At 35.8% G+C, this 23,713-nt stretch overlaps 1 protein-coding gene and 1 long non-coding RNA gene across 3 annotated transcripts in view; one reads left to right on the top strand and one right to left on the bottom strand.

The window, feature by feature from the left end:
* The first annotated feature begins 14,980 nt into the window (after nucleotides 1–14,980).
* On the top strand, nucleotides 14,981–17,133 carry LOC149542606 (amino acid transporter AVT3B-like). Its single transcript, XM_089797497.1, has one exon. The coding sequence runs from the start codon at nucleotides 15,493–15,495 to the stop codon at nucleotides 16,828–16,830; it is 1,338 nt and encodes a 445-aa protein (XP_089653623.1). The 5' UTR covers nucleotides 14,981–15,492; the 3' UTR covers nucleotides 16,831–17,133.
* A 2,066-nt stretch (nucleotides 17,134–19,199) lies between these two features.
* LOC149542607 (uncharacterized) overlaps nucleotides 19,200–23,713 on the bottom strand; it is an 84,488-nt gene continuing 79,974 nt past the window's right edge. For both annotated transcript variants that reach the window (XR_016355482.1, XR_016355483.1), the window contains one exon: nucleotides 19,200–19,537. This is a non-coding gene — a long non-coding RNA (uncharacterized LOC149542607). The remainder of the gene's footprint in view (nucleotides 19,538–23,713) is intronic.

Here is a 23,713-nt window from a genome sequence, read left to right on the forward strand (position 1 = left end):
TCTCTCTCCTCTCCCATCCCCTACTCTCTAGATCTTTCACACACACTCTCATCCCCCTATCTCTCTCTCTCCCACTCCCTCTCCCATTGCCTATTCTCTCTCTCTCTCTCTCTCTCTCTCACTCGCTCTCCCTCTCTCACTCCCTCTCCCACCACCTACTCTCTCTCTCTCTCTCACTCTCTCCCTCTCTACTCTCTCTACCACCCCCTACTCTCTCTCACATTTTCACACTCTCTCCCACCCCCTACTCTCTCTCTCTCTCTCTCTTACACACATTTTCATCCCCCCTCTCTCTCTCCCTCTCCCACTCCCTCTCCCACCGCCTACTCTCTCTCCCTCCTCTCCCATCCTTTACTCTCTCTCTCTCTTTTACACACACACACACTCCCATCCCCCCTCTCTCTCTCCTTTCCCCTCTCCCATCCCCTACTCTCTCTCTCGCTCTCCCTCTCCCACCGCCTACTCTCTCTCTCACTCTCCCTCTCCCACTGCCTACTCTCTCTCTCATCCCCTACTCTCACTCTCTCTGCCACTCTCTCTCTCCCCAATCCCATACTCTCAATCTCTCTCTCCCATCCCATAGTCTCTCTCTCTACCACCCCTACTCTCTCTCACACTTTCTCTCTCTCCCATCCTCTACTCTCTCTCCCCTCTCCCATCCCCTACTTTCTCTCTCTACCACCCCTACTCTCTCACACTCTCTCCCATGCCCTACTCTCTCTCACACGCACACTCCCATCCTCCTCTCTCTCTCTCTCCCTCTCTCACTCCCTCTCCCACTGCCTTCTCTCTCTTCCATCCCCTACTCTCAATCCCTCTCTCCCATCTCGTACTCTCTCTACCACCCCTACACTCTCTCTCTCCCATCCCCTACTCTCAATCTCTCTCTCTCATATTGTACTCTCTCTTTGCCACCCTTACTCTCTCACACACTTCCTCTCTCTCCCATCCCGTACTCTCTCTACCACCCCTACTCTCTCTCACTTCCTCTATCTCCCATCCCCTACTCTCTCTCTCTCTCTCTCTCTCTCTCACACACACACACACACAGACCCATCCCTCTCTCTCTCTCTCTCTCTCTCTCTCTCTCTCTCTCTCTCTCTCTCTCTCTCTCTCTCTTCTTCCCTCTTTATGCATTATTTAGGTCTCAATAGTGTGTGTGCACTAAAGCGCTCACACGCTATTAAGACTCAAATTTAAAAAGCTCTAAATAGCATGTGCGCGCTATAGCGTGCACGTGCTATTCAAACCTTTGCATTCTACCAAGCCTAAAGCTCGGTTTTACCTTGGGGATCCAACCCAAAGGTTTGGAGTCTATAAACTGGTTTTAGACATGTTTTTCTGCAAACATACAAAAAATGATTAATTTTTCGTGTGCTCTCTTTCAAGATTCCTCATCGTTGAGCATCGATAAGATCAGGTTACATGACATTGTAGGTCTCTGTGTTAGCTATATTACCATATAATTTATTTTTTATTTGAACTATTTCAAGCCTTTCATCTATAATTTTTTTTGAATGTATGTCCATTTTTTGTCAAAAACCAACATGTACTAATTGAGTTGTAGATTTTAGCTCATTCATCAAATTTTGTAACAACTTAATTTTTTAGAAACTAGAGTCCATTCTACACACTTTGAAAAAAGAAGTTTTGATTTTAGATTAGTTTTGAATCATTTATAGGGGGAACACATAGATATTTCATGTTTTTGGGATGTGTCTAGTTAAAAAAATCATTTAAAAAAATACACATTATAAAATTACCTGAAAAATCTAGGATAAACTACATAGTGTTAAGTAACTTTTGACCAGAGCGATTAAAGAATTTCAAAAAAAAATAAAATTTTAGGGGGGCCACACTTTTTACTATGTTATGTCTTTTTTTTAATAAACAGTACCACTTTCTATGGCCCCCTTTTTGAAGACCTAAAACTAAACCATTTTGAGAAAAAATTAGTAGTTTAAAAACTAAATTTAAAAGACTACTACCTTTTTTTTTTGTCATATCTTAAAATTTTGAGCATAACTATCTTCAAATTCTTGTTGAAGTTTAGAAATTGCTGATTTCAGAAAAGAAAAAAAAAAAATGTGTCCACTTATACCCCACTTTTGGCACCACAACTTGGTGCACTTACCTTGATATACTTATTAATAGATACATGATTAATGAATTTTTTTTTATCAATTCGGGCTCATGACATAATTGATGAAGTTGTGAGTAAATTTATAGGAAATTAAAGAATTTAAAATTATTCATGTGCCTAGCCAATGGGAATGAAGAAACACATTATTTATCTAGGATAGGTGTGCATTGGATGGATGTGGAACATTAAAATATAGAAATATTTGAAATATTAAATTATATTAAAAGTTGAATAGAGGGGATTTTGTTGGGATCCATTGGAAACAAGAGAAGATAGCAATGTGACATGTTAACGTTAGCGAAGGGTCGTCATTAGTAGAAGCGTTTTTAGAAAGGGAATGATTGAAAAAGGTTGGTTTTAATTTTTCAATTGCTAACACTTAGATATGGAAATGTCTATGAAAGGACAATTCTTAATTTTGAAGAAAGCCAACTTGGAAAAGTGTGGGGCAATATACAAAAGGGTGTTGTTTTAATGAGATTGCGGATGAACTACAATCATTCCAAAGTGGTTTCCTATAGAGGTGTTTGGGGTTTTAGAGATGGAAAGGAAGAGGTGTGAATATATAAGCATTGGAAATGTGAAGTGAGTAGTGGTGAAAGATTGTATGAGGGGATCTTTATTTTGAAGTAGGAAGCAAGAGGCAATGATCTTGTGAGAGCATTTTTTCAAAATGGAGGCACAATCACCTTCAAGATAAGGAAATAACAAAAGGGCCTCTGTGGGCCACTAGAAGATCATAGACTAAAGATACTCCTAAAATATCCATCACGAGATGTAGCGAGAGTTGTGCAAGCAACGTTAGATGAGTTGTTTCAAAAATAAACTCATTCCTTGAATCTAAATGTGGATATAGAAGCGCAATTGATAGCTTGGGGTTTGGAGTTTGGTGAAGATGAGGAAATAATCAGGCATGTCATTAATCAACTCTTTAGGAAAGATTTCATATTTGTGTTGGAGTCTTTGTTCGAGTGAGCTTGAACTAGTGATGGGTTTGATTTTAGTAAGTGATATGAGGAACCAAATGAAGTGATAATCATGGGGTTTGTTCCACTTTTTTGGTGACCAGTAAGGGTGAAGCAAGAGAAGATTGAATCTTTTTACAAAAAGAATATAAGAAGAGAATGGAGGAAGTTGAAGACATCAATAATGGAGTTTCAACTCTCTAGTGAAAGGATGCCCAAGTGCACTATGAGGCGACACTAATCTCTAAAGATGATCAAGTTTAGGTTCCCAAAAAATAAATGAAGATGTTGAAGTTAGGGTTCTTTTGTTTTGAAAAAAATGAAATTTTTTGATAGTGTGTATTTATGGTGTCCCTGCATAAAGCTTTTTTGTATTTTTGTGTAAATAAATAGAGAATAGATAAGCATTATATTACTATTTAAGTGTGTTAAAAGGAACCCATGAATAGTCATAGCTCAAAGGAATAGGTAACAAAAATTGGAAGACTACTAAGGGTTAAAAATTTTGTTTATAAGTTTGGTTGAAATGCTATATAAGCCTATTAAAATGTAAGGGGGGGTGTAGTTCATAAAGGGATAATATGTATATGTGAACAATGATATGATGGAATTGAAAACATTTTTGATGTAATTATATTTTTTATATATTAATAAATTCAACTATTATTAACCTCCTCCCCCCTCCTCCCTTCCCACCTCTCCAAAAAAAATGAAGGGAAAAGGCATGAGACCTCAACTTTGCAAGTTTGAATACCTCTTTATGTTGATCCTAAATGTGATATAGATATAATGCACAAGATAAGATGTATGTAAATAAGATCTAGGAAAAGAAATGCAAGAAATAGAGCTAAAGACATGTGAACTATGAGGACTAATAGAGAAATAAGGCCAAATGATTGATTTATTGTCGATTGTAAGCCCCTATTGACCTGATTAATGTGTGAGCCCCCATAAATCGTCAAATCTAAATTGGGTTGAATTATGCTTTTGCATAAGTGAGGGATGACCCAGGAGGTCAAAGATGACATCAATCTTGATCTTAGCTATAGGATAACCTCATCCTCTACCTAGGCCTAAATTTGATGCCATAATCTACAGATATGCATTTTGGACTCCTAGATCTACAACTGAACTGTGCCTATAACTACAAGGTTAGGGATGACGTTGATGTTATCCCTAAAATGTCAAAATGTAGAATGAAATACAAATCTAGAAAGTTCTCTAAAAATATCCCTCAAATTTGTGATCAGAACTATGCTCTGACTCCTACAAATCTAAAAAATGGGGTGGCTATATAGGGATTTACTTTAGTCAACCACTCGTTTTGGTGATTTCCACCTCCACAAATAGCTATTAAGAAAGATGTAGTGTATGATGTTCTTGTGAATCTAGAATGTGGATGTAGAATGCAAGGACCTATGTAATGTAACATAAAAATGTCAAGATCAATCCCTAGAGAGTGAAAACCTAGCATGTAAATTCAATCAATATGTTATTGAATGCATGCTAATATGAAAATATGAAGAAAAAAAGAATAGATCCAAAACTATCATAGAAATAATACCAAGACCCCAAGGGATAAAGTACTTTAATAATATTTAGAATCCATTTATAACTCCATGATGTCTTGAATGCTTGTTTGAAGGTTGTTTGAATTGCTTGATTAAGAAATCCTTGAACTACTTTTTGCTTCAATGGATGAAACGCAAAGCCTTGGTTTTCACGTTGTGATTGCTCTAATGTCAAATTTGGATGTCCACCAAAATATTCTCTCACCCTTTCACAATATCATTAATGCTTAGATTTCCAAATGAAGCCAAAGAGGGTGTTTATAGTGATTATGATATGAAGCCTTGCAAGAGTTGACTAAATTGGGTAAGAAGACATCAAATCTGATATTGGCTTGAGATCCCATAATTACGGGACCCAAGATAAGGGATGACCTCACCCTATACCCTAGGTAGAGGATATTATCTTCCTCCACCCTAGGAGGTTCCTTGCATACAAGATCCCTCAAGATCTCAAATGTTCATTTTTTATCAAGAATTACAAAACATATAAGTAGGAAATAGAGATTTAAATGTCAAAATAGGGTTAGAGTGGGAAAAGGAGGAGAAACCCCATAGGAGTTTGGTCCTACCCCAATTTAGACTAAAGTCTACCTTATTAAGACTAACACACATAGTCACAGGATACCAACTAAAAAGTCTAATCTAAGAACTCAATCTTAAGACAAAATAAACATTAATTAAATAGTTTGATGTAACAACCAAATAAAACATATCAACACTAGTCTACGTCTTATAGACTAAGTCAAAAAAGGTAAAAATGTTGCATAAGTCCTAAGAAACATTCATCTCACAAGGTGGATCATGATAATACAACTTTTCCAATAACATGACTTGGTCTTGGATAAATATGATATGCATTATCAAGGATTCTTTAGCCAGGTTGAATTTTTTGAGGTCTAATACTTTCAAGTTTCTGATAAGAAAAATGTAGACTTGATGTGTGTTGCTCTTACTGACGAAGAAATGTTGTCTTGATGGATTCCAAGATCTTTTCAAAGAGAGGGTTAATGTGATCATATAAGGATGGGTTAAGAATGCATGTAATTCATCAACACAATGCATTGGTCGTAGTTAACAGGCTTTTAGGTTACACTATGGGACAATATTTCATTAAACCGTGTTGCGTTGTAAGATTATTATGTATGTTTTATGATGTAGTACAAGGTAGGAGAATCCCTATAGGATATGTCCAAGCCCTCAGCAAATAACCACACAATGAAAACACAACAACAATGCAACACAAATGCAAGATTTGATACCAAATCACTACTCTTTATTCATAGATAACTGATTACATGCAATATACCCGGTTGTAAGCTCTTTTGGGTAGGGCCAAATACAATAGCAATTACAATAACAATCATGCAAGATCCCTCAAGATCCAACTCCATAATCCCAACTAGTCCAAATCCACAATTGGATAAGAACACCAAGAATATTCTACACTTGTACCCTCAGGTTCATCAAGCTATTCTCTAGTTCTCAAGCTACAACTACTAGCCCTTCAAAGTTTGCATCCTCTTCTCCACACTGGATGACCAATCATCACTATTATGCTTAAAGACTCCACAAAACCCCCCACTTGTACCCAACTAAGCCACAAGTCAACCTAGCTCACTACAAATTAAATTAAAACTCATACATTAAATATATGTTGAGCCACAAGTTGGCTAGAACACAAATTAAATACCCCAAAGTCGACTAAAACATGAATTAAATACCAAAACTTGACTCACAAACAACTCTGCACCAACAGGAACCAAGACCAAGCCGAGCATCAGAAAGACCAAGTCGAGCATTAGTAAATTCCCAAGCATCGTCAAGCTCCTAGTGCATGTTGAGCTCCCTAGTACATTTCAAGCACACATGGAGTGTTGAGCAACCAACACATGTCAAGCACACAGAGTGTCGAGCAACCAACACATGTCGAGCACTACAATGGATGTCAAGCAATCTAAATTTGTCGAGTACCTCGACCACAACTACACCCTTCAGCGACCGAGCACCACTGTTTGGTGACTGGGTCCACAACACTTAGCCAAAATACCTCCAACATGCAAGATTGCTAAAATTCCTAGGATGCTCCTGCATCAGACACCCCAGGTTTGAAAAGATGTTCTCAGTAGCTAGAAGAACATCTTCTTGGATTGAACACATAAATCCCAAAATGGTTCTTCACATACATATCCTCCAAGTCTTCAACTTGTACACTCTTTCCCTTGTTCTTCTTTTGCTTCTACACATCCATCCTAAGTGTGTTGCAAGTCTACTTTCCATGTTGATCATCAATCCTCTCAGAATTTGCCAACTCAACACAGCTACTCGAGTTTCTCCTACCAAGCTCTTCACTCTATAAAGGAATTAGGGAATGCTTCCTGCCATCTTTCACAATTGTAAACACATTCTTGACACAATCATGCACATCCATGCAATCATACTACCAAGGTCTACCAAGAAACACATGACAATTGTTCATGTCCACAATATCACACAACACTTGATCCTTATACTGCCCAATTTGGAGATCAATAAGGCATCGCTCCCTCACCTCCAAAGCATGCTCATCTTGCAACCAGCCAATCCTATAAGGATAAGGATGTCTCACTCTCTTCAAACCAAGTTTCTGAACCATCTCCTCAGCAACAAGGTTATCGATACTACCACCATCCACAATCACCTTGTAGATTTCACCACCAAACTTACAACAAGTCCTGAACAAATTAGTCCTTTGACCAACTAGTACTCGTTGAGTTAGTAAACTCTCTCCTTGCTCAGGTTGACTGTCCTAGATTACAACCTCATTCACGGTAGGAGCTTTCCTACCATGAGGACATTCAAAATATCTATGCCCTTCTTCACCACATTTAAAGCAATTGCCACTAAAGCCAGCTCCACATATCCTCCTCCTCTGATCAACATGTTTTGGTTCACCTTTTTGCACTCGGTTTAGCTTTTGTCAAGCTATCCTGATTCTTCTTCCCTCCAGTATTACCTTGAATTTTCCTCTTCAACATATTTTCTACCTTCAAGGCATACTGATAAGCATCCTCAACCAAAGAAATATTCAGAATACCAACCTCATCCTGAATATTGAATCTCAAACCATTCAATGTACCAAGCCACCTTCTCCTTTGACAATAATTTATGCCCAAACCGAATAGTCAACTTGTAGAACTTCTCATTATAATCTTTCACAGACATATTCATCTGTTTCAGATTCTACAACCTTTTAAACAACTCAAGTTCATAATCAACATTAATGAACTTAGCCTTTAACTTAGTCACCATCAACCTCCATCTAGTGATCTTTGTTTCACCTTCCTTGTCTTTGTTTCTTTGTAGTTCTTTCCACCAAAGAGCAACATGCCCTTTCAGCTTAGTTTGTGCCAACCTCACTTTGAGTGGGTCTTCAATATCCTCAAGCTCAAAGTAGTCTTCTAATTTACCAATCCAATCAATTAGGTCTTTAGGAGTCAAAGTACCTAAGAAATTAGAAATCTCCATCTTATGCTTCAACTTCAACTACGATCTAGGTCTAACAAACTGACCAGCCCTAGTTCTAATAGGTCTCTCCATACGATCAGTTCTGTCCTCACCACTAGATCCAACAACTTCAAAGTCTTCGGCAACTTCCTCATAACCATCTTCAATACCCACATGCCTAGGTACACCACCTAAAGCAATCACAATTTCATCAATCATGTCACTCTTCATCAATGCAATCTCATATCTAAATTCTGCTTTAATCTTCTCTAAGATCCTTTCATCCATAGCATCACTAAGATCATCAATTGCCCTAGGGTCCAATCTTTTAAAAAAATTGTAAACCCTAAGCAATAGATCCACAAATCTAGAAGATCAATCAGCTCTACTAGATCAACTTTCTCTTCCAACCTTCACCCAAGTCCTAATGCAAACTGCCTCAGCTTCAACGATCTATCTACACACTCAGGAAAACCTTTCCTCTAATACCACTTGATGTAGTACAAGGCAAGAGAATTTCCATAGGAGATGTCCAAGCCCCCAACAAATAACCACACATCAGAAACACAACAACAATGCAACACAAATGCAAGATCCGATACCAAATCACAACTCTTTATTCATAGATAATTGATTACATGCAATATGCCCAATTGTAAGGCCTTCCAGGTTAGGGCCAATTACAACAAAAATTACAATAATAGTTCTGCAAGATCCCTCAAGATCCAACTCCACACACCAATCCCAGCTAGTCCAATCCACAACTAGATATGAACACCAAGAAGAATCTACACTTGTATCCCCAGGTCTACCAAGTCCACCAAGCTATTCATTGGTTCTCAAGCCACAACTACTAGCCCTTCAAAATTTGCATCCTCTTCTCCAAGATGAATGACCAATCATCATTATTATGCCTAAAGACTTCACAAAACCCCCTACTTATACCCAACTAAGCCACAAGTCGGCCTAGTTTAGTACAAATTAAATTAAAACCCATACATTAAATATATGTTGAGCCACAAGTCGGCTACAGCACAAATTAAATACCCCAAAGTCGGTTACAACACGAATCAAATACCAAAAGTCAACTCACAAACAACTCGACACCAACAAGAACCAAGACCAAGCTAAGCATCAAAAAGACCAAGTCAAGCATCAATAAACTCCCAAGCATCACTTAGCTCCTAGTGCATGTCAAGCTCCCAGTGCATGTCGAGCTCCCACTACATGTCGAGCACACAAAGAGTGTCGAGCACTACAATGAATGTCGAGCAATCTAAATCTACCAAGCTCAACAATCACAACTACACCCTTCAGTGACTGAGCACCACTGATTGGTGACATGCATGATTGCTAAAAACCCTAGGATGCTCCTGCATCATTTTCTTTGATGTTCTTTTTTCCCTTGTGAATTAACATTTTGAACTCTCTTAATTGCAAATAAATTAATTGTGCTTCTACTCATGGCTTTTGTCCTTGAGGGAAGTTGAAAATTCTTTGAAGAAATGTTAGAAATTTATATTTATTCAAGAAAATTGAAGCAATTTGCAATCCTTCAAGGAAATATTTGAAGTTTAAAATCCAAGAGAATATTTGATGCTTATAGTTCTTTATAGCACTATCATATTTGGGGGCAAGGGAAGTTAGTGCCATCATTTTTGTGTGGGAATTTGTGTACAATCTAATTCAATTGAATAAATAATAGAGATTTTCACTTTGCATGTAACGTGGAATGACTACTATTCCTAGTGCTTGAGTTCTACTTTTTGTGTAAATGTTCCTTGATCTAGAATTCCACTTTTTAGTGGGGTGAAATATGATGAAGTCTCTATCTAATTACAGAGACAAATTTGGGCTTTGTTCCATTGGAGCAACTAAAACATGGTTAAAATCCTATTATAGGCTCAGAGTCTATTTGGATTCAAACCATGGTTGAGACCCCCCAAAATAGTTTGTAAACTATATCAAAGCAACCCATCAATTGGGGTACAAAACCTCACATTTAGGGATTTAAGAACATACAAGATATTTCATAGTTAACATTTATTTGATTTATCATTGGAGTAGATATCCGATTCTATACTTTTTGATTGTAAAATGGAGATAAACTAGTGTGTGATTTATGACAATTTTTCATCTAGAATATATATGTAAACTTACTACAAATTAGTATTGTAAGTGGTCTACTACATGTCTAAGATAAATGATAATACATTATTACACAACAAATTAAGTAGTGATGACAAATTAAATCTAGGATTTTACACAAACACATTATTTTAGGCCATTTCTCAAAATTCATTTTGTTTCCTATTATCATAGCATTTCATGAGATCATATTTCTTTGAGGCACTTTGTCAAATAGTTTACATACCTTGTGTATGCTTCCATATTTTGCATTCATGTCTATCAAGGCACTCACAATAAATGTTTGATCAACAAATTCCACATTTGATAATGCATTGATCAATGCCCATCTATTGTTCCAAAGCCACCAATTATGCACAAATGCTACACAATATTGTGAGATTTGGATTTTGGCAATGGATATTGACATTGCATGATCACAATACATAATTATTCAACCCCCTTTTGTTGCAATAGTGACAATGGAACATATCATCTTTAACATCAACAATTGTTCTAGGTGATTTACTACTTGGATTAAAGATACACTTTAGTGGAACATGCAGATTAAGATTTTAATATTTCAATTTATAGATTTTTATAAAAGAATAACTACTTATATTTTAATTATTTTAATTAATCAATGATACACAATAGTTTTATTTGAGTTATAGACAATAGAATATGATAGGTATTAAAATCAAGCAAATAAAGATTAACATAATTAATTCTCACTTATGTAAACCATATTAAGATTATAAGCAAGTGTTTAATATATTTGGTATCTACGGAAGATGATGACTTCCTTTTAAAACAACATACCTGTCATGTCCCGCCCCAACCATCATAGCACTATTGACATTTTGTTTCTTTTGGACTTTGATAGTTAGACTCTAGATGACACATTATTACCCACTATGGACATTGATATTTTGATCCTTAGACTATTTGATTTCATGTTATGTTATTGGGACATTGATACCTATATCATTAGGCTATATGATGATTCCTTATGATGTTACTAGGATACTAATATTCTAAGTAGTTTTTATGATGTTATTCAGATATGCTTACTTACCTTCTTGATGATCCATATGTCATGATTAAAGCTTATGTTATACTCAAGTGAATGTTTGATTTTTGAATTGTGGTCTCCATATGGTGCTAGATTATCATGTCTTAGCATATTTAGAGTAACATTAAGAATTCATGTATCATTTGAATAAACTAGAATTGTATACTTATATTATATTTGATGCATTGCTTAAGGTAGATTAATTCCATAATTTTCTGTAAGAATAAATGATCATAATGTTTTACTATCTAGATTAGAGAATTGCTACAAATGTGAAGTGTGTAATGTGATATGAATGGAAATACATATTTCATATTAGTTATGTTATTCATTGATGATAGAATCTATGTGATTTATATTTACATTATCATTTTATCACCATATTCTTGGACTACTGATATTTGCAATAAGTGTGCAGGAAAGAAGCCCATGGATTTATGGAGAACCTTGCTAGGTGTTTGGAAAAGCCAAGGTTAACCCTAAGGAGGGTATAACCTTTTTACCCTTGTATTTTATTTGTAAAACCAATTTGTGTGTATTATTGTGATTCTATAAAAGTAAATTTGTTTTTCTTGATGGCTTGCCAAGTGTGTTGTGTGTATTGTGGTGTCACTTGACACATGTTCTCCTTTGTAGCATGCTTAGTGGGATGGTAGGTGGTTGAGTGAACCAAGGAGTGGTTTGGTAGGATTTCTTTTCCCTAGGTGTATTTATGGGTCCAAGAGGGATTCTTTCCATGCTAGGTCGAATGCACACCTTTTGTGAATTTCTAGGAGGTTTACACCATCCCTAGGGGTAGTTTGAGGTCTTATTTTAAAGCCCATATGATATACCTAGGGGGTAGGGGCATTTTTAAGTATTATAAGCTTCCCTAGGCATTGAAAAGAGCACCCAAAAATTGTGGATTCCCAAGTTGGCCGAATTTGGAAACTTAAGCATCAAAAGAAAACATTCTTGAGAGGGGGTTGGTTGGAGAGTTCTTGGGGGGAGAATTTTTGGAAAAAGAATCTAAGTGGGGTAAAATTTTGGAAAAAAGGGAAAAACAAGGGGAAGAAGATAGCTTAGGAGGAGGATTGCTGGTAAAAAGAGAGGGAGCTCAAATTTGCTTGGAAACCAGGTTGGTAACCTTATGTACCCTTGCTATGAAAGCTTGTTGTCAAGTAGTTTATTTTTATTGTGTTATGCATGTGAGTTTTTCTGTAATGTAGTTGTAATATGGTGTGTTGTAATGTTGTGTTGTGTAAGGTTGAGGGATCATGTTTCAGTTTTGGTGTATGTGTGTATTGTGATTTACTTTGTGTTGTGAATTCATATGTTCTTGTTGCAGTTTTCTGTTTTGGGTGTGACAAGGTGAGTCTCATCTCTTGGGAGGGAAAGAGAGCCTTGTGAGGGTAAGGGGTGCATAGGGAATGTGTTGGGTGAGAGTCTCTCCTAGAGTAGGAGAGGGATGCCATATGGGTGTTATGGGCCCCATATGCCACCTTGCTGGAGTTATAAGTATTGTAAAGATGCCATGTGAGGGCATGTATGTGGTATTGGGTTGCCTTGTGAAGGCATGTGTATAAAATGTATAGCCTAATGAAGGCATAGTTGCAGGTGGAGTCTCCCCAACATTCATTTTCCACCCTTACCCCTTGAGATGGATCTACATGTGATCCTAAGTGGTCTACCTTGGTTGGGAATTTTTGTGGTTTATTTGTCAACTGTAAAATGTGTGAACAGTTTTGTAATGTGAGCATTGTGTGGTAAATGGTTGTTAGTAATGTATGTCCACCTAGTCAAGGTTCTCCCTGCTCGGGGGTGGCCTTTAAAAGGCCTAAGGTTGGGAGGAGAGTACCATGGGCTTGTTTGTGTGTGTTGTACTGCAGGTTGTGATCTATGGATTGAAGACTTGAAGAGAAGAAGGATGTTGTCTTATTTTCATGTGCAACAAAAACATACTTCCAAGTGAATTCTTATTGTATTAGGGAGAGTCACCCTTGAGTAACTCCCAATCTTGTGTTTTATGACAGCTTGTAAGCTGAAAAACTGTATAAGTGGACTGTACTTGTTGATATGTTGCTACTTTCAGTGATTAAAGAAATTTATATATCATGCACTATCCTATAGTATATAGAAATGAGTAAAGTTGTTATGCTTTTGTTTCTAAAATGATTCTAAGAGAAAATGTGTCTCCATTTGAAATTGATACATTAGGTTATAAAGACATTTTGTTAGAACTTCAAATAATGTTCTGGTTGGAAGGAACTAAAGTGGTCAGTGAAGTTAGTTAAAATGTATTGTAAGAATGTACATCAATATTGTAGATCAGGGTAAATAAATATGACAAATAAAATAAAATAAAAATGCTTTCATTGAAAAAGAAAAATATATTTATATTTGCTGGTTCCTTTGACTGTAATATTGGTGCACTACAATACCAATAATTATTTTCTATTGGTAGCCGAAGGCTAATACCCCTTAGAGTGACATGCACAATAACCATGCACAATTTTTAAGGCATAACACTACAAAAAGTTATGATTAATATTGATGAAATAGAAAGGTAAGGATTAACATTCACAAATGTGTTCAAGGTCAATTCGTTAAATGACCTTCACATTTAATCACCATTCTCCTTCGAGAGGTACTTCAAAATATAAAACATTCCATATACAATTATAAGGAATAAAAAGGAAGCTCAACTACACCAACTCACTTCCTAATAAATCAAGATATGCAACTTTCAACTATATCTCCTAATCATATTGCCTACTGCTTTAAGCTATATAATTGTTTTAGAAGCTTGTCACCTAATCATTTTTGAATTTAAACATTTTGTTATGTAGGTGCTCTTTAACACCAACATACCATATTGTGATGACCAAATTCTTGGACATAATAGATAAAAGTTGACTAAATATCATCTAATAAGCCAATGTTCTCCTTCGAACTAATCTCCAAAATACAAAACAATCCATACAAAATGGTAAGGGAGAATGAGAGGACTTGGTTATAACAACTATTTCTCTAAGAAATATGAAGATGCACAACTCTAAGTCGCTATGTTTTTCTTGAAGAAATAATTCTATTTTTACAATTTTATCTTCTATATAAATCTAATTTGACTAATAAGAAAATTAATTAAATTAGAATCCAACATGCATATTGATCATTCAACAATACAAAGACATCATTTTATTATTATTGTTTAGGTCTTGAAAACAACAAACACCAACAAATATATTTAGTACATGACCAATATATTAGACTAATGGTTAACTATATTGTAAAATTTAAATTAATTGTCATCTTGCAAAATTACTACAAAATATCTTCAACCCTTCAATATATTAAAAATTAAAGAATATATCTAATTATTGACAAATATTACACATTATTCATCTGCAATCTATCATAAATATATTTAGTACATGACCAATATATTAAAACTAATGATTAACTATATTGTAAAATTTAAATAAATTGTCATCTTACAAAATTACTACAAAATATCTTCAACCCTTCAATATATTAAAAATGAAAAAGTACATCTAATTATTGACATGACTATTACACATTATTCATCTGCAATCTATCATATTCTACTCTATTCTATTCTATACTATTATTTTCCTTTCGTCCTGGTGGAGCCATTGTTCTCTTAAATAAATGGCTCGCATATCTATGTCAATGGGGATAGGAAAGAGAGAGGAGAGAAGCCAAATTCCGTGTCAGCACTGTAAGGAATCCAGTGAAACACCTTTTGGGGTTTGGGGGGAGGCAAATACCAACCAGATTACGTCCATGCTACGCCTTTCTTCCGTGTTTAACTTAAACTATTCCTGCGACCAACTCTCCTCTTGATTCCATTGTCTACATCTCTATGTCCAGATTTATCAAATTCAATATAGACTGCGCGATTATTGCATTATTAACGAATTAAATATGTCGTTAAAACGAACGGCTTCCCACAAGCGGACACCCCAACTGAATATAATCCCGTTTGTCCTTGGAAATTTTATGTTATAATCTGTTGAAGTTTTTTTCTCGAAACAGAAGCTGACGACAGATTTTCAGTAGAAGGGAGGAAAGCTGTTTTTTTTTTAGATTAATTTTCTGAAGTTTGTTGATCCAGGAAAGAAGAAAATGGTGATGGAGAGGGGCACCAGTTCGAATAATTGTGGGGAGGATTCGCCTCTTCTACCCGCACATAGACACGAGAGGCAAGAATTACTTTCATCGACATGGAAATCATTCGGCAATATATTGATCGCCGTAGTGGGTGCAGGTGTTCTTGGATTGCCCTACACTTTCAAGACAACGGGATGGGTTACAGGAATTATAATGCTTGGAATTGTGGCGGGGCTGACATATTACTGTATGATGCTTCTGGTGTGGACAAAGAGGAAGCTGGAAAATGATGGCTGTCTAAAATTGGGCAGCTTTGGCGATGTGGCCTTCACTATAAGCGGCTCCACTGGCAAGCTCATGGTGGATTTTATGATAGTCCTCAGCCAGGCAGGTTTTTGTGTAAGTTACCTCATTTTTATCGGTAATAGTCTTTCTTCTGTTTTATCGAAGCCGGAGTCGATGCTGAATGAGAAGTATTGGCATTTTCTCAGTCCAAGCTCAAGTAAGTTGCTTCTAGGGGAGTACAAGATATTGGGCGTTGCTGCAAAGACGCTCTTTATTTGGATAATATTTCCCTTTCAAATTGGGCTTAATGCGATTAAAACTCTGACTCACTTGGCCCCTTTGAGTATTTTTGCCGATGTGGTGGACATTGCAGCAATGGTGGTTGTGATGGTGGTGGACTTAGTGACGTATTTGAATAACAGCCCTAATTTGCAGGCTTTCACAAGTTTAAGCGTCATTCCTTACGGCATCGGGGTGGCTATCTATGCCTTTGAAGGAATTGGCATGGTGCTGCCCCTTGAGGTGGTGGCAGATAAGAAGCACAAATTTGGTGGAATCTTGGGTCTGGCTATTTTACTTATCTCACTTACTTATGGATGTTTTGGCCTTTTGGGATACTTTGCATTTGGAGCAGAGACAAGAGACATCATTACCCTGAATTTGGGGAAGAATTTGATGACTGATCTGGTGCAGGTGGCTCTTTGTATTAATTTGTTCTTTACATTCCCTTTGATGATGAATCCTGTACACGAAGTCATGGAGAGTAGATTCAATAGGGGCGAGTATTCACTTCCTTTAAGGTCTCTGTCTGTGCTCTGCACAACATTAGTTGCCATGCTGGTGCCTAATTTTGCAGATTTTCTGTCTCTGGTGGGTAGCAGTGTTTGCTGTGCTCTTGGTTTCGTATTTCCTGCCATCTTTCACATGATTGCTTGCAGGAGAGATTGCCCTAAGATTCAGTTGCTTGCTGATGTTCTCATCGTCTTTTTTGGTATTGTGTTTGCTGTCCTGGGGACTATTTCCTCTGTCAAAAATATATTGAGCCCAGTGGATCAGAATGGACAATGATGCTAATAACCCTATATCAAGTTTCTATTTGGCAATGGATTAGTTTGGGTATGCATAGATGATACTTGGGGCCCAACAGCATCATCATCTTCCAATTGTTTCATATGTTATCATCTTCCTAGGAAGAGATACAGCAAGTATTGAAGCGGGAAAGCATAAAGGGCTTGGGCTTCACAGCGCTCGTGACTGTTTTATTGCAAATGTGCCTCACTTAGAGCAAGAAGGGAAATGGAATAAATGTGTCCACAAACTCTAGTAATATTGCTTTTAATAAAAAACTGAATGTTGACGTTTGAATTCAAAGCTTCTACCTTTGAAGTTTTACAATATTTAGATGAAGAATTTTAGTTGCTCTGAACCTAATTGTTTTCTTGGAAGTTTTCTCCGTTAGTCAATTGAATGGCCTTTGCTGTGACTAGATGCAAAATGTTGTAATTGATTAGCCATAACATCGAGAACTTATTGTGTTTCATCTCTTTGTTCATTGTTTAGCTTCTTGTAGAAATTGTTATAAACCAGCATATTTTTCTAACAGGAAAATCCCCTCAATGAAAATATTTATTACAGATATAATTCCTAAAGCATTATATTATAAAAGATGAAGCAAAAAATATGAGGCATTTTTAAGAATCAAAGAATTGAGAGAGTAATGTCGACCATTGAACAGACTGAATTTGGGGTTGTATTGTTTGTTGAAGCTTCTTGAATGACTTCCATATGAAAATTCCAGTTAAATGAAGAATATCCTAGCAAGATTGGGTAGATTCATATGAACAAAAGCAGGTTTTAGTTTTTAATTGGCAAACTTTTAAGTTCGATATGCAGTCAATGCTCAATTGAGGTGACAGTATGTGCATGATTTTTTAGTTTTCTTAATCAGTTAGCAGAACGGCAGAAATTTGCAAGCAACAATACAATTTTTCATGCAAAGCATGAAGGGGGTAGCTTTTAGCACAACCTTTTAAATTCTATGTTGATCACATTAGTGTTTAAACACACAAAAGGTATTGTAGCAATCAGTTTTTCCACTTAGAATTGGGCAGTCGGATTCTCAGAGTATTTTCCGTGAAGAAAGACTTTGATAGATTTCACCGAACATGGATAATTAAAAAAGTTGATCCTAGCCTGTTCAAGGAAATCATCAAATTGGAACCAAAGAAAGAATTATACTCCAGGGACCAAGTAACTTTCATCAATCCTTTCCATGCCCTTTGCCAATGATGAAATAAAGAATGGGACCAAACTTGATAAACATTAAGCTGTTTTCATTAAGGAGCACTAGTATCAGGGTCCAACCACCCATTTTATTATCATCATTACATATTCACCGTACTTGGGTAGTTAACGAGATTTTAAAAAAGCAGCAACAGCAACCATTCCAGTGAGTAGGTTACTGGCCAGCAATTGGCATCTTGAAAGAGATGTAAGCAGATGATAGGAAAATGATCGATCATGTTATTGTAACTTCAATGATTAGTATTTGAAAGATATAATCAACAACTGTAATTTGAATTACACTACAAAGGTGCTAGTTCTTTAAATTTCTGGCATAGTTTCACTCGATGTCTCTGATAATTTTTGTTCCTTTTATGGTTATATTAGCATCACAGTAGTTCTCTCTGCCTTGTTGCCTCCTCACCCTGCATGGAGTACATGCATGCAGAAGTTTTGACTGAAGGTTCCTTATCATTTTTGGGGAAATGTTTCACATTTTTGTAACATTAATTTCCTATCCTAATCAAGAGCATGGATAATAAAAGGATATCTAACCAGGTTGTTTCCTGCAATAAGCTAATATATGGCCAATAAGTGACACTTGAGTAATCTCTTCAAGACTCAAGAGGCATTCTACAGTGGGAATCAGGGGAAGGGTGAAGCCTGTAACATGTATTTCAGTGAGAGGGGATCATTTATCACCACTATTCTAAGTTTGTAACACATTCGAATTGAGCAATCATGTCAAGAGGCAATCTACAATTGAAGGCAGGCGAACGGTGAAGACTGTAACAGTGTCCTTCCATGAGGTGTGACATTTGTTGACATTATTTTAACACAATTGAATAGAGTAATCATGTCAAGGGGTAGTCTACAATTAGAGACAGGGAAAGGGCAAAGACTGTAACAGTAAAACTAATTTCATTGGATGTGGAGCCTTGGAGAGAGTCATTTTTAACATACTAGAACATTCACAAAAGATAACCACAAATGGTATAGAATTTTTTTTTGATCGGTAAGAGGCTGAAGCCAAATATTATATTTATATTAGCAAATTAATATAAAATATACATAAAGTACAGTTCAACATAAATCTAAAATGCTGGCAGGTCTCCCAAACGAAAAACAAGCTAAAATACCTGAGAATATGCAGATAAGAGAAACATTTAAAGAGTCTAGATAAAATGAAGTTTGTCTAAAATAGTATGAAACAGTAATAAGTCTGTGAAAAGATCCTGTCTACAAACTGAAGTAAAATGATAGTTATACATCTATCAATCTATAATGAGTATTATCTAAAAGAAGCCAAAACACTACTTAAATAGGGGTGAAACCAAAACACTTCTTCTCTTAACAGAGGAGAGCCTACGCTCGTGAACAAGGCCCAGCTTCAACTATTCTGCCAGCTGGTTGAAATCCACTGCCTTTACAAATGGTCTTAAATTATAACCATGAACAGACAAGATTGATTTCAACCAACATTTTCACTACACTGCAAAAATGTAAAACAAAACATAATTACTCGCATGTTATGTACAAAATATAGAGGTAAGAGCAGCTAGTAATTAAATATTTAATTATGGCAAGCCAAACAAAAGGATAGTTGATTTTTAAACCTCTTTAAACCATCTCAACAAAAGATAGACCCATTATCGACATGATTTTAAACCTATTTTCATCAGATGTAAAAAGCAGAAAAACTTTCATTCTCACCATATTTGCATTTTCATGAAAGAAGCCATCAATAACAGTGAATTATTACCACAAACAAAACAAGTCTAATTTGAAATAGTATTTCCAATTACAACTCCAAAAATATAAAACAAAACATAATTATTCACATGTTATATAAAAGATAAAGGATAGAATAGTATATGATTAATTACTTAATCATGAGAAGCAAAACAAAAGATAAACATAAGAATAGGTGGCAATTGAATATTTATTTACAACAAACAAAAGAACAATTCATTTTTAAACCTCTTTGAAACATCTCTATATAAGATAGACATTTGAGGTTGAGACATCTTTATGTTCTTGAATACATGTATTAAGATATCTGAGCCAGATCATGCATCAAGTATAACTCGAGTATTAAATCCATTTGGTTATGGAGATAGCCACCCAAGATTTAGAAAGCCTTAAAAAAAGCACAAGGAATTTTGAAGATCGATATGATGAATAAATTATATTGTAATTGAAAGGAATATGAGAAAGCCTTAAAAAGCACAAGAAATTTTGAAGATATGATGAATAAATTGTATTCTAATTGAAAGGCATGGTACAATGAAAAACAAAATTCTCATATGAGATCTAGACGTTGGTGTATATAGGATACATCACCAAGAGATGTGAATTTATAACTAATGCAAGATAAAAGAGATATGATCATGTGTGTGCACAACCTCTCTATCAAACAAGGAAAGTACAAGTCACATGGTGCAAGTAAAACCTATCAAAGTAAATAGGTGTATAAAATATAACAAAATATATAATATTATTCATGAACATTAACAAATCCAAGATTGTGTAAGTCTATTATAGTGCTATTGAGAAAAAGTTAGAACAAACAACACAATAAGTTTTACTAATTGGTCAGTCTACTTTTAGAACTTGCAAAGATTAGTGATTTCTAACACATTTTCTTTTAGAGAACTTTGTGGAAGTATCTGATTGTGAAAAGACAATATTTTGTACTACATAGACATCTCTTTGGAAGAACATTTATGTATTGCACGATAATCTTAGTCAAATTATATGGAATCTAGGTAATAAATTTACCAGCTACTTTCTTAGGGACTATTTTTCTTAGGAGCATATCATTCAAACTGAGTACATATCACCATCTACAAATAGATGTCTATTTTGAAGTAGTGAACAGGTGTGTTCAATCAATCATGCTTGAAAAATATTTTCCTGGAGGAAACAAAGTGCATAGGTAAATTTCCTTGGTTAGAACAACTACTTGCTCAATTCCTCAAGGAACCATATAGATATAATTCTACGTTTATCCATGTCTTAAAACATGCTTCTAAATAAGTGAATACAACAAAAAACTAAAAAGTAAATGGATAAAGTGGCTTCATCTAGCAGGACATCAGTAAATATTTTATAATGTTCTTCAATATGCATGATTCTATCTAGAGCGAACAACAATTATTGTACATTTTATAACATGCCTCCATAGACATTTCTCCCTAAACACTTTAAGAAGTAATTTGCACTTCAAAAATTGGTCATCTGAGAACCTAGATGAATTATTGCCCTTGCCATAAAACAATATTTTTCAGAGATAATCTCCTTATAGACATAAACCAAATGAAACAGCAAGTAGACCAAAGGGAGTTGGGATGCAACACCATTTCCTAGCATCCTGAGAATTCTAGATGTTGGAAAACATCCTAGATTTCAAATTCAAAACAACAGGTACATCTCCAACGAAAAAGACCTTCGGTTTTACATTTTTTTTCTAAGAGCCAAGAAAAGCATCAAAAAGGACACCTAGCACTAGCTTATGAATTACCTTAACCTAACCCATAAGCACAAAGTCTGAATGTAAAAACAAGGAGCTTGTCATGCCCCAAACATGATTAGCGCAAGAAAATTGTCTTAGTTCTAGACATCACAGTTTTCTATAACCTAGGCAGTGAATCCTCTTCATAGAATATCACCAATTATTCGATAACGCTCTTAGCCAAGGAATGAATACAAGGAAACAAACAATCAGCACGTCACTGTTGAAATATGACCCTCTTTAAGCATTGTTTAAATTAACAAGTGATAAAGATCGGTTAAGAATGTAATAAACTCCGGTGATCCAACAGATAACAGCGATTTGATTTAGTCAAGGATAAAGAAAAGACGCCACTTTGCAAGAAGGTGACTGCCACAAAAAGATACAACCCTTTAATGGGTAATTAAGGAGGAACTGCTGTGGCAGGCAGGCATCAATCAATCCAAGCAATCGATACTCATAATAAGCAGATCAGTTTATAAGATATATGTGGTCAAACATAAAGACGAATCAGATCAGAAACAAGTATAGATAATGTGACTGCATATATGACCTTTATATATCCTTTATAATAGTGATGGTAATTAATCATTCACTTATTCAAATCTCCTATAAACCACCACGTAAGGATTTGGAGGACCTCAATAAGGACAGCAGGTGTGTATTCCCCTTCTAAGTAGCCCACCTCATGTTGGATGGAAAAGAGCTCCTGCCCTTTGAGGACACGAGATCGAGTATGGATGCTAGACGCTATTGGGCTTAGGAGTGGACCTTATTGTGGAGTTGTGATTAGGGGAATAGGTGCATATTCCCCTTCAAAGTAGCCCACTTCATGCTGGATGTACAAGACTTCCTGCCACTTGGGGCAAAGAGGTCGAGTTTGGATACGACGCACTCTTGGTTGTGGTGAATTTAGGGCACCCTAACATGCTTCCTCTCCAACCCCTATTATGGTTGACTACGGGAATGGAATTATTGATTCTTAACTTCTTAAATGATTTTATTAAAATAGGTTGAAAGAATTAATAATATATATAGGTTTATATGTTACCCTAAGTTCTAACCCTTACAGAAATATTTTGTAAAAATATGTTACATCCATTATCTAACATGGTTGCAGGACTTATTCCAGGATTTATGTTGTGAAAGACATATTTTTTGGTTAAGTTAAATTCAAACTATATTTTAATTGAGCATGTGATTCTAGGGCAAATTTAGGGCAATCACAAAAGGAGACATTATAGAACTGCCCAAGAAGCAGATTTGAGGATGCAAAGGGCAATGTTTCATATTATTTCAGAGCATATGTTTTGCTAAAACATGGGAAAAAATTGTAGACATCTGTCTATCCTCGAGAGGCTCAAGGGACATCATAGACATTCCTAGATATCCAAATGACAACCAGATGTACCAAGGATGCAGGATTCAGTGAGGATTCATCCTTGTAACTCTTCACGGCAGTTTATAGCTAGGGAACATCATATAGTATCTCCATTTCTTAAGAACAGCATGGTGGACAGGATGTAGCGAAGGTGGGAGGATGCTTTCCAGTATAGTCCTTAAAAAACAATAGAAAAAGACAATCATAACACAAGCACTTTAAGTTATAAATAAAACCTATTTGATATATTGAAGAGATATTTTACGAAGTTTTGCCATGCCCCTGCCATGAAGATTTCCATATTAATAAGCACAAAAAAATATTAATAAAAAGTGACTGGAGATGAACAGAGATTAGAATATAAAAATATAGTGCACTCAGCACAGGAGGTGCAATTATAAGGCCTGTAACTAAAGTGATCTCAAGTGAAGGGCAATGATTCACTTAAAAGGATGGTTTAATATTAATTAAAGATTATTGGCAGTGATCCCTTAATATATACAATTAAATTGAACAAGGATGTTCCTTAGCAACGATTAATTAAGAAGAGTCATATCGTTTCTAATGGGTGGCACTCTTGGTAAAAAGGGTGACTCTTTGTCCTCTCTTGAGGATATATTAGACCACCAATGAAAGGAAAGGCATTGAAGAAGTGTGAATAAGTATTTGATCAAGGAAGAAACTTTGAGTTTCATAACTAATAATACTAGACCACAGACTTATATGCCTTCAAGTCATTAATATGATGCACAGTGCATTCTGATCTGGTTGAC

This window comes from Cupressus sempervirens, chromosome 8 (assembly GCF_028749045.1).
Source record: "Cupressus sempervirens isolate cs-2001-9-10 chromosome 8, ASM2874904v1, whole genome shotgun sequence".
NCBI classification, from domain to species: Eukaryota; Viridiplantae; Streptophyta; class Pinopsida; order Cupressales; family Cupressaceae; genus Cupressus; species Cupressus sempervirens.

What these genes read in the sequence shown, in the direction of transcription:
- LOC149542606 (XM_089797497.1), top strand. Translation starts at nt 15,493, where the DNA reads ATGGTGATGGAGAGGGGCACCAGTTCGAATAATTGTGGGGAGGATTCG.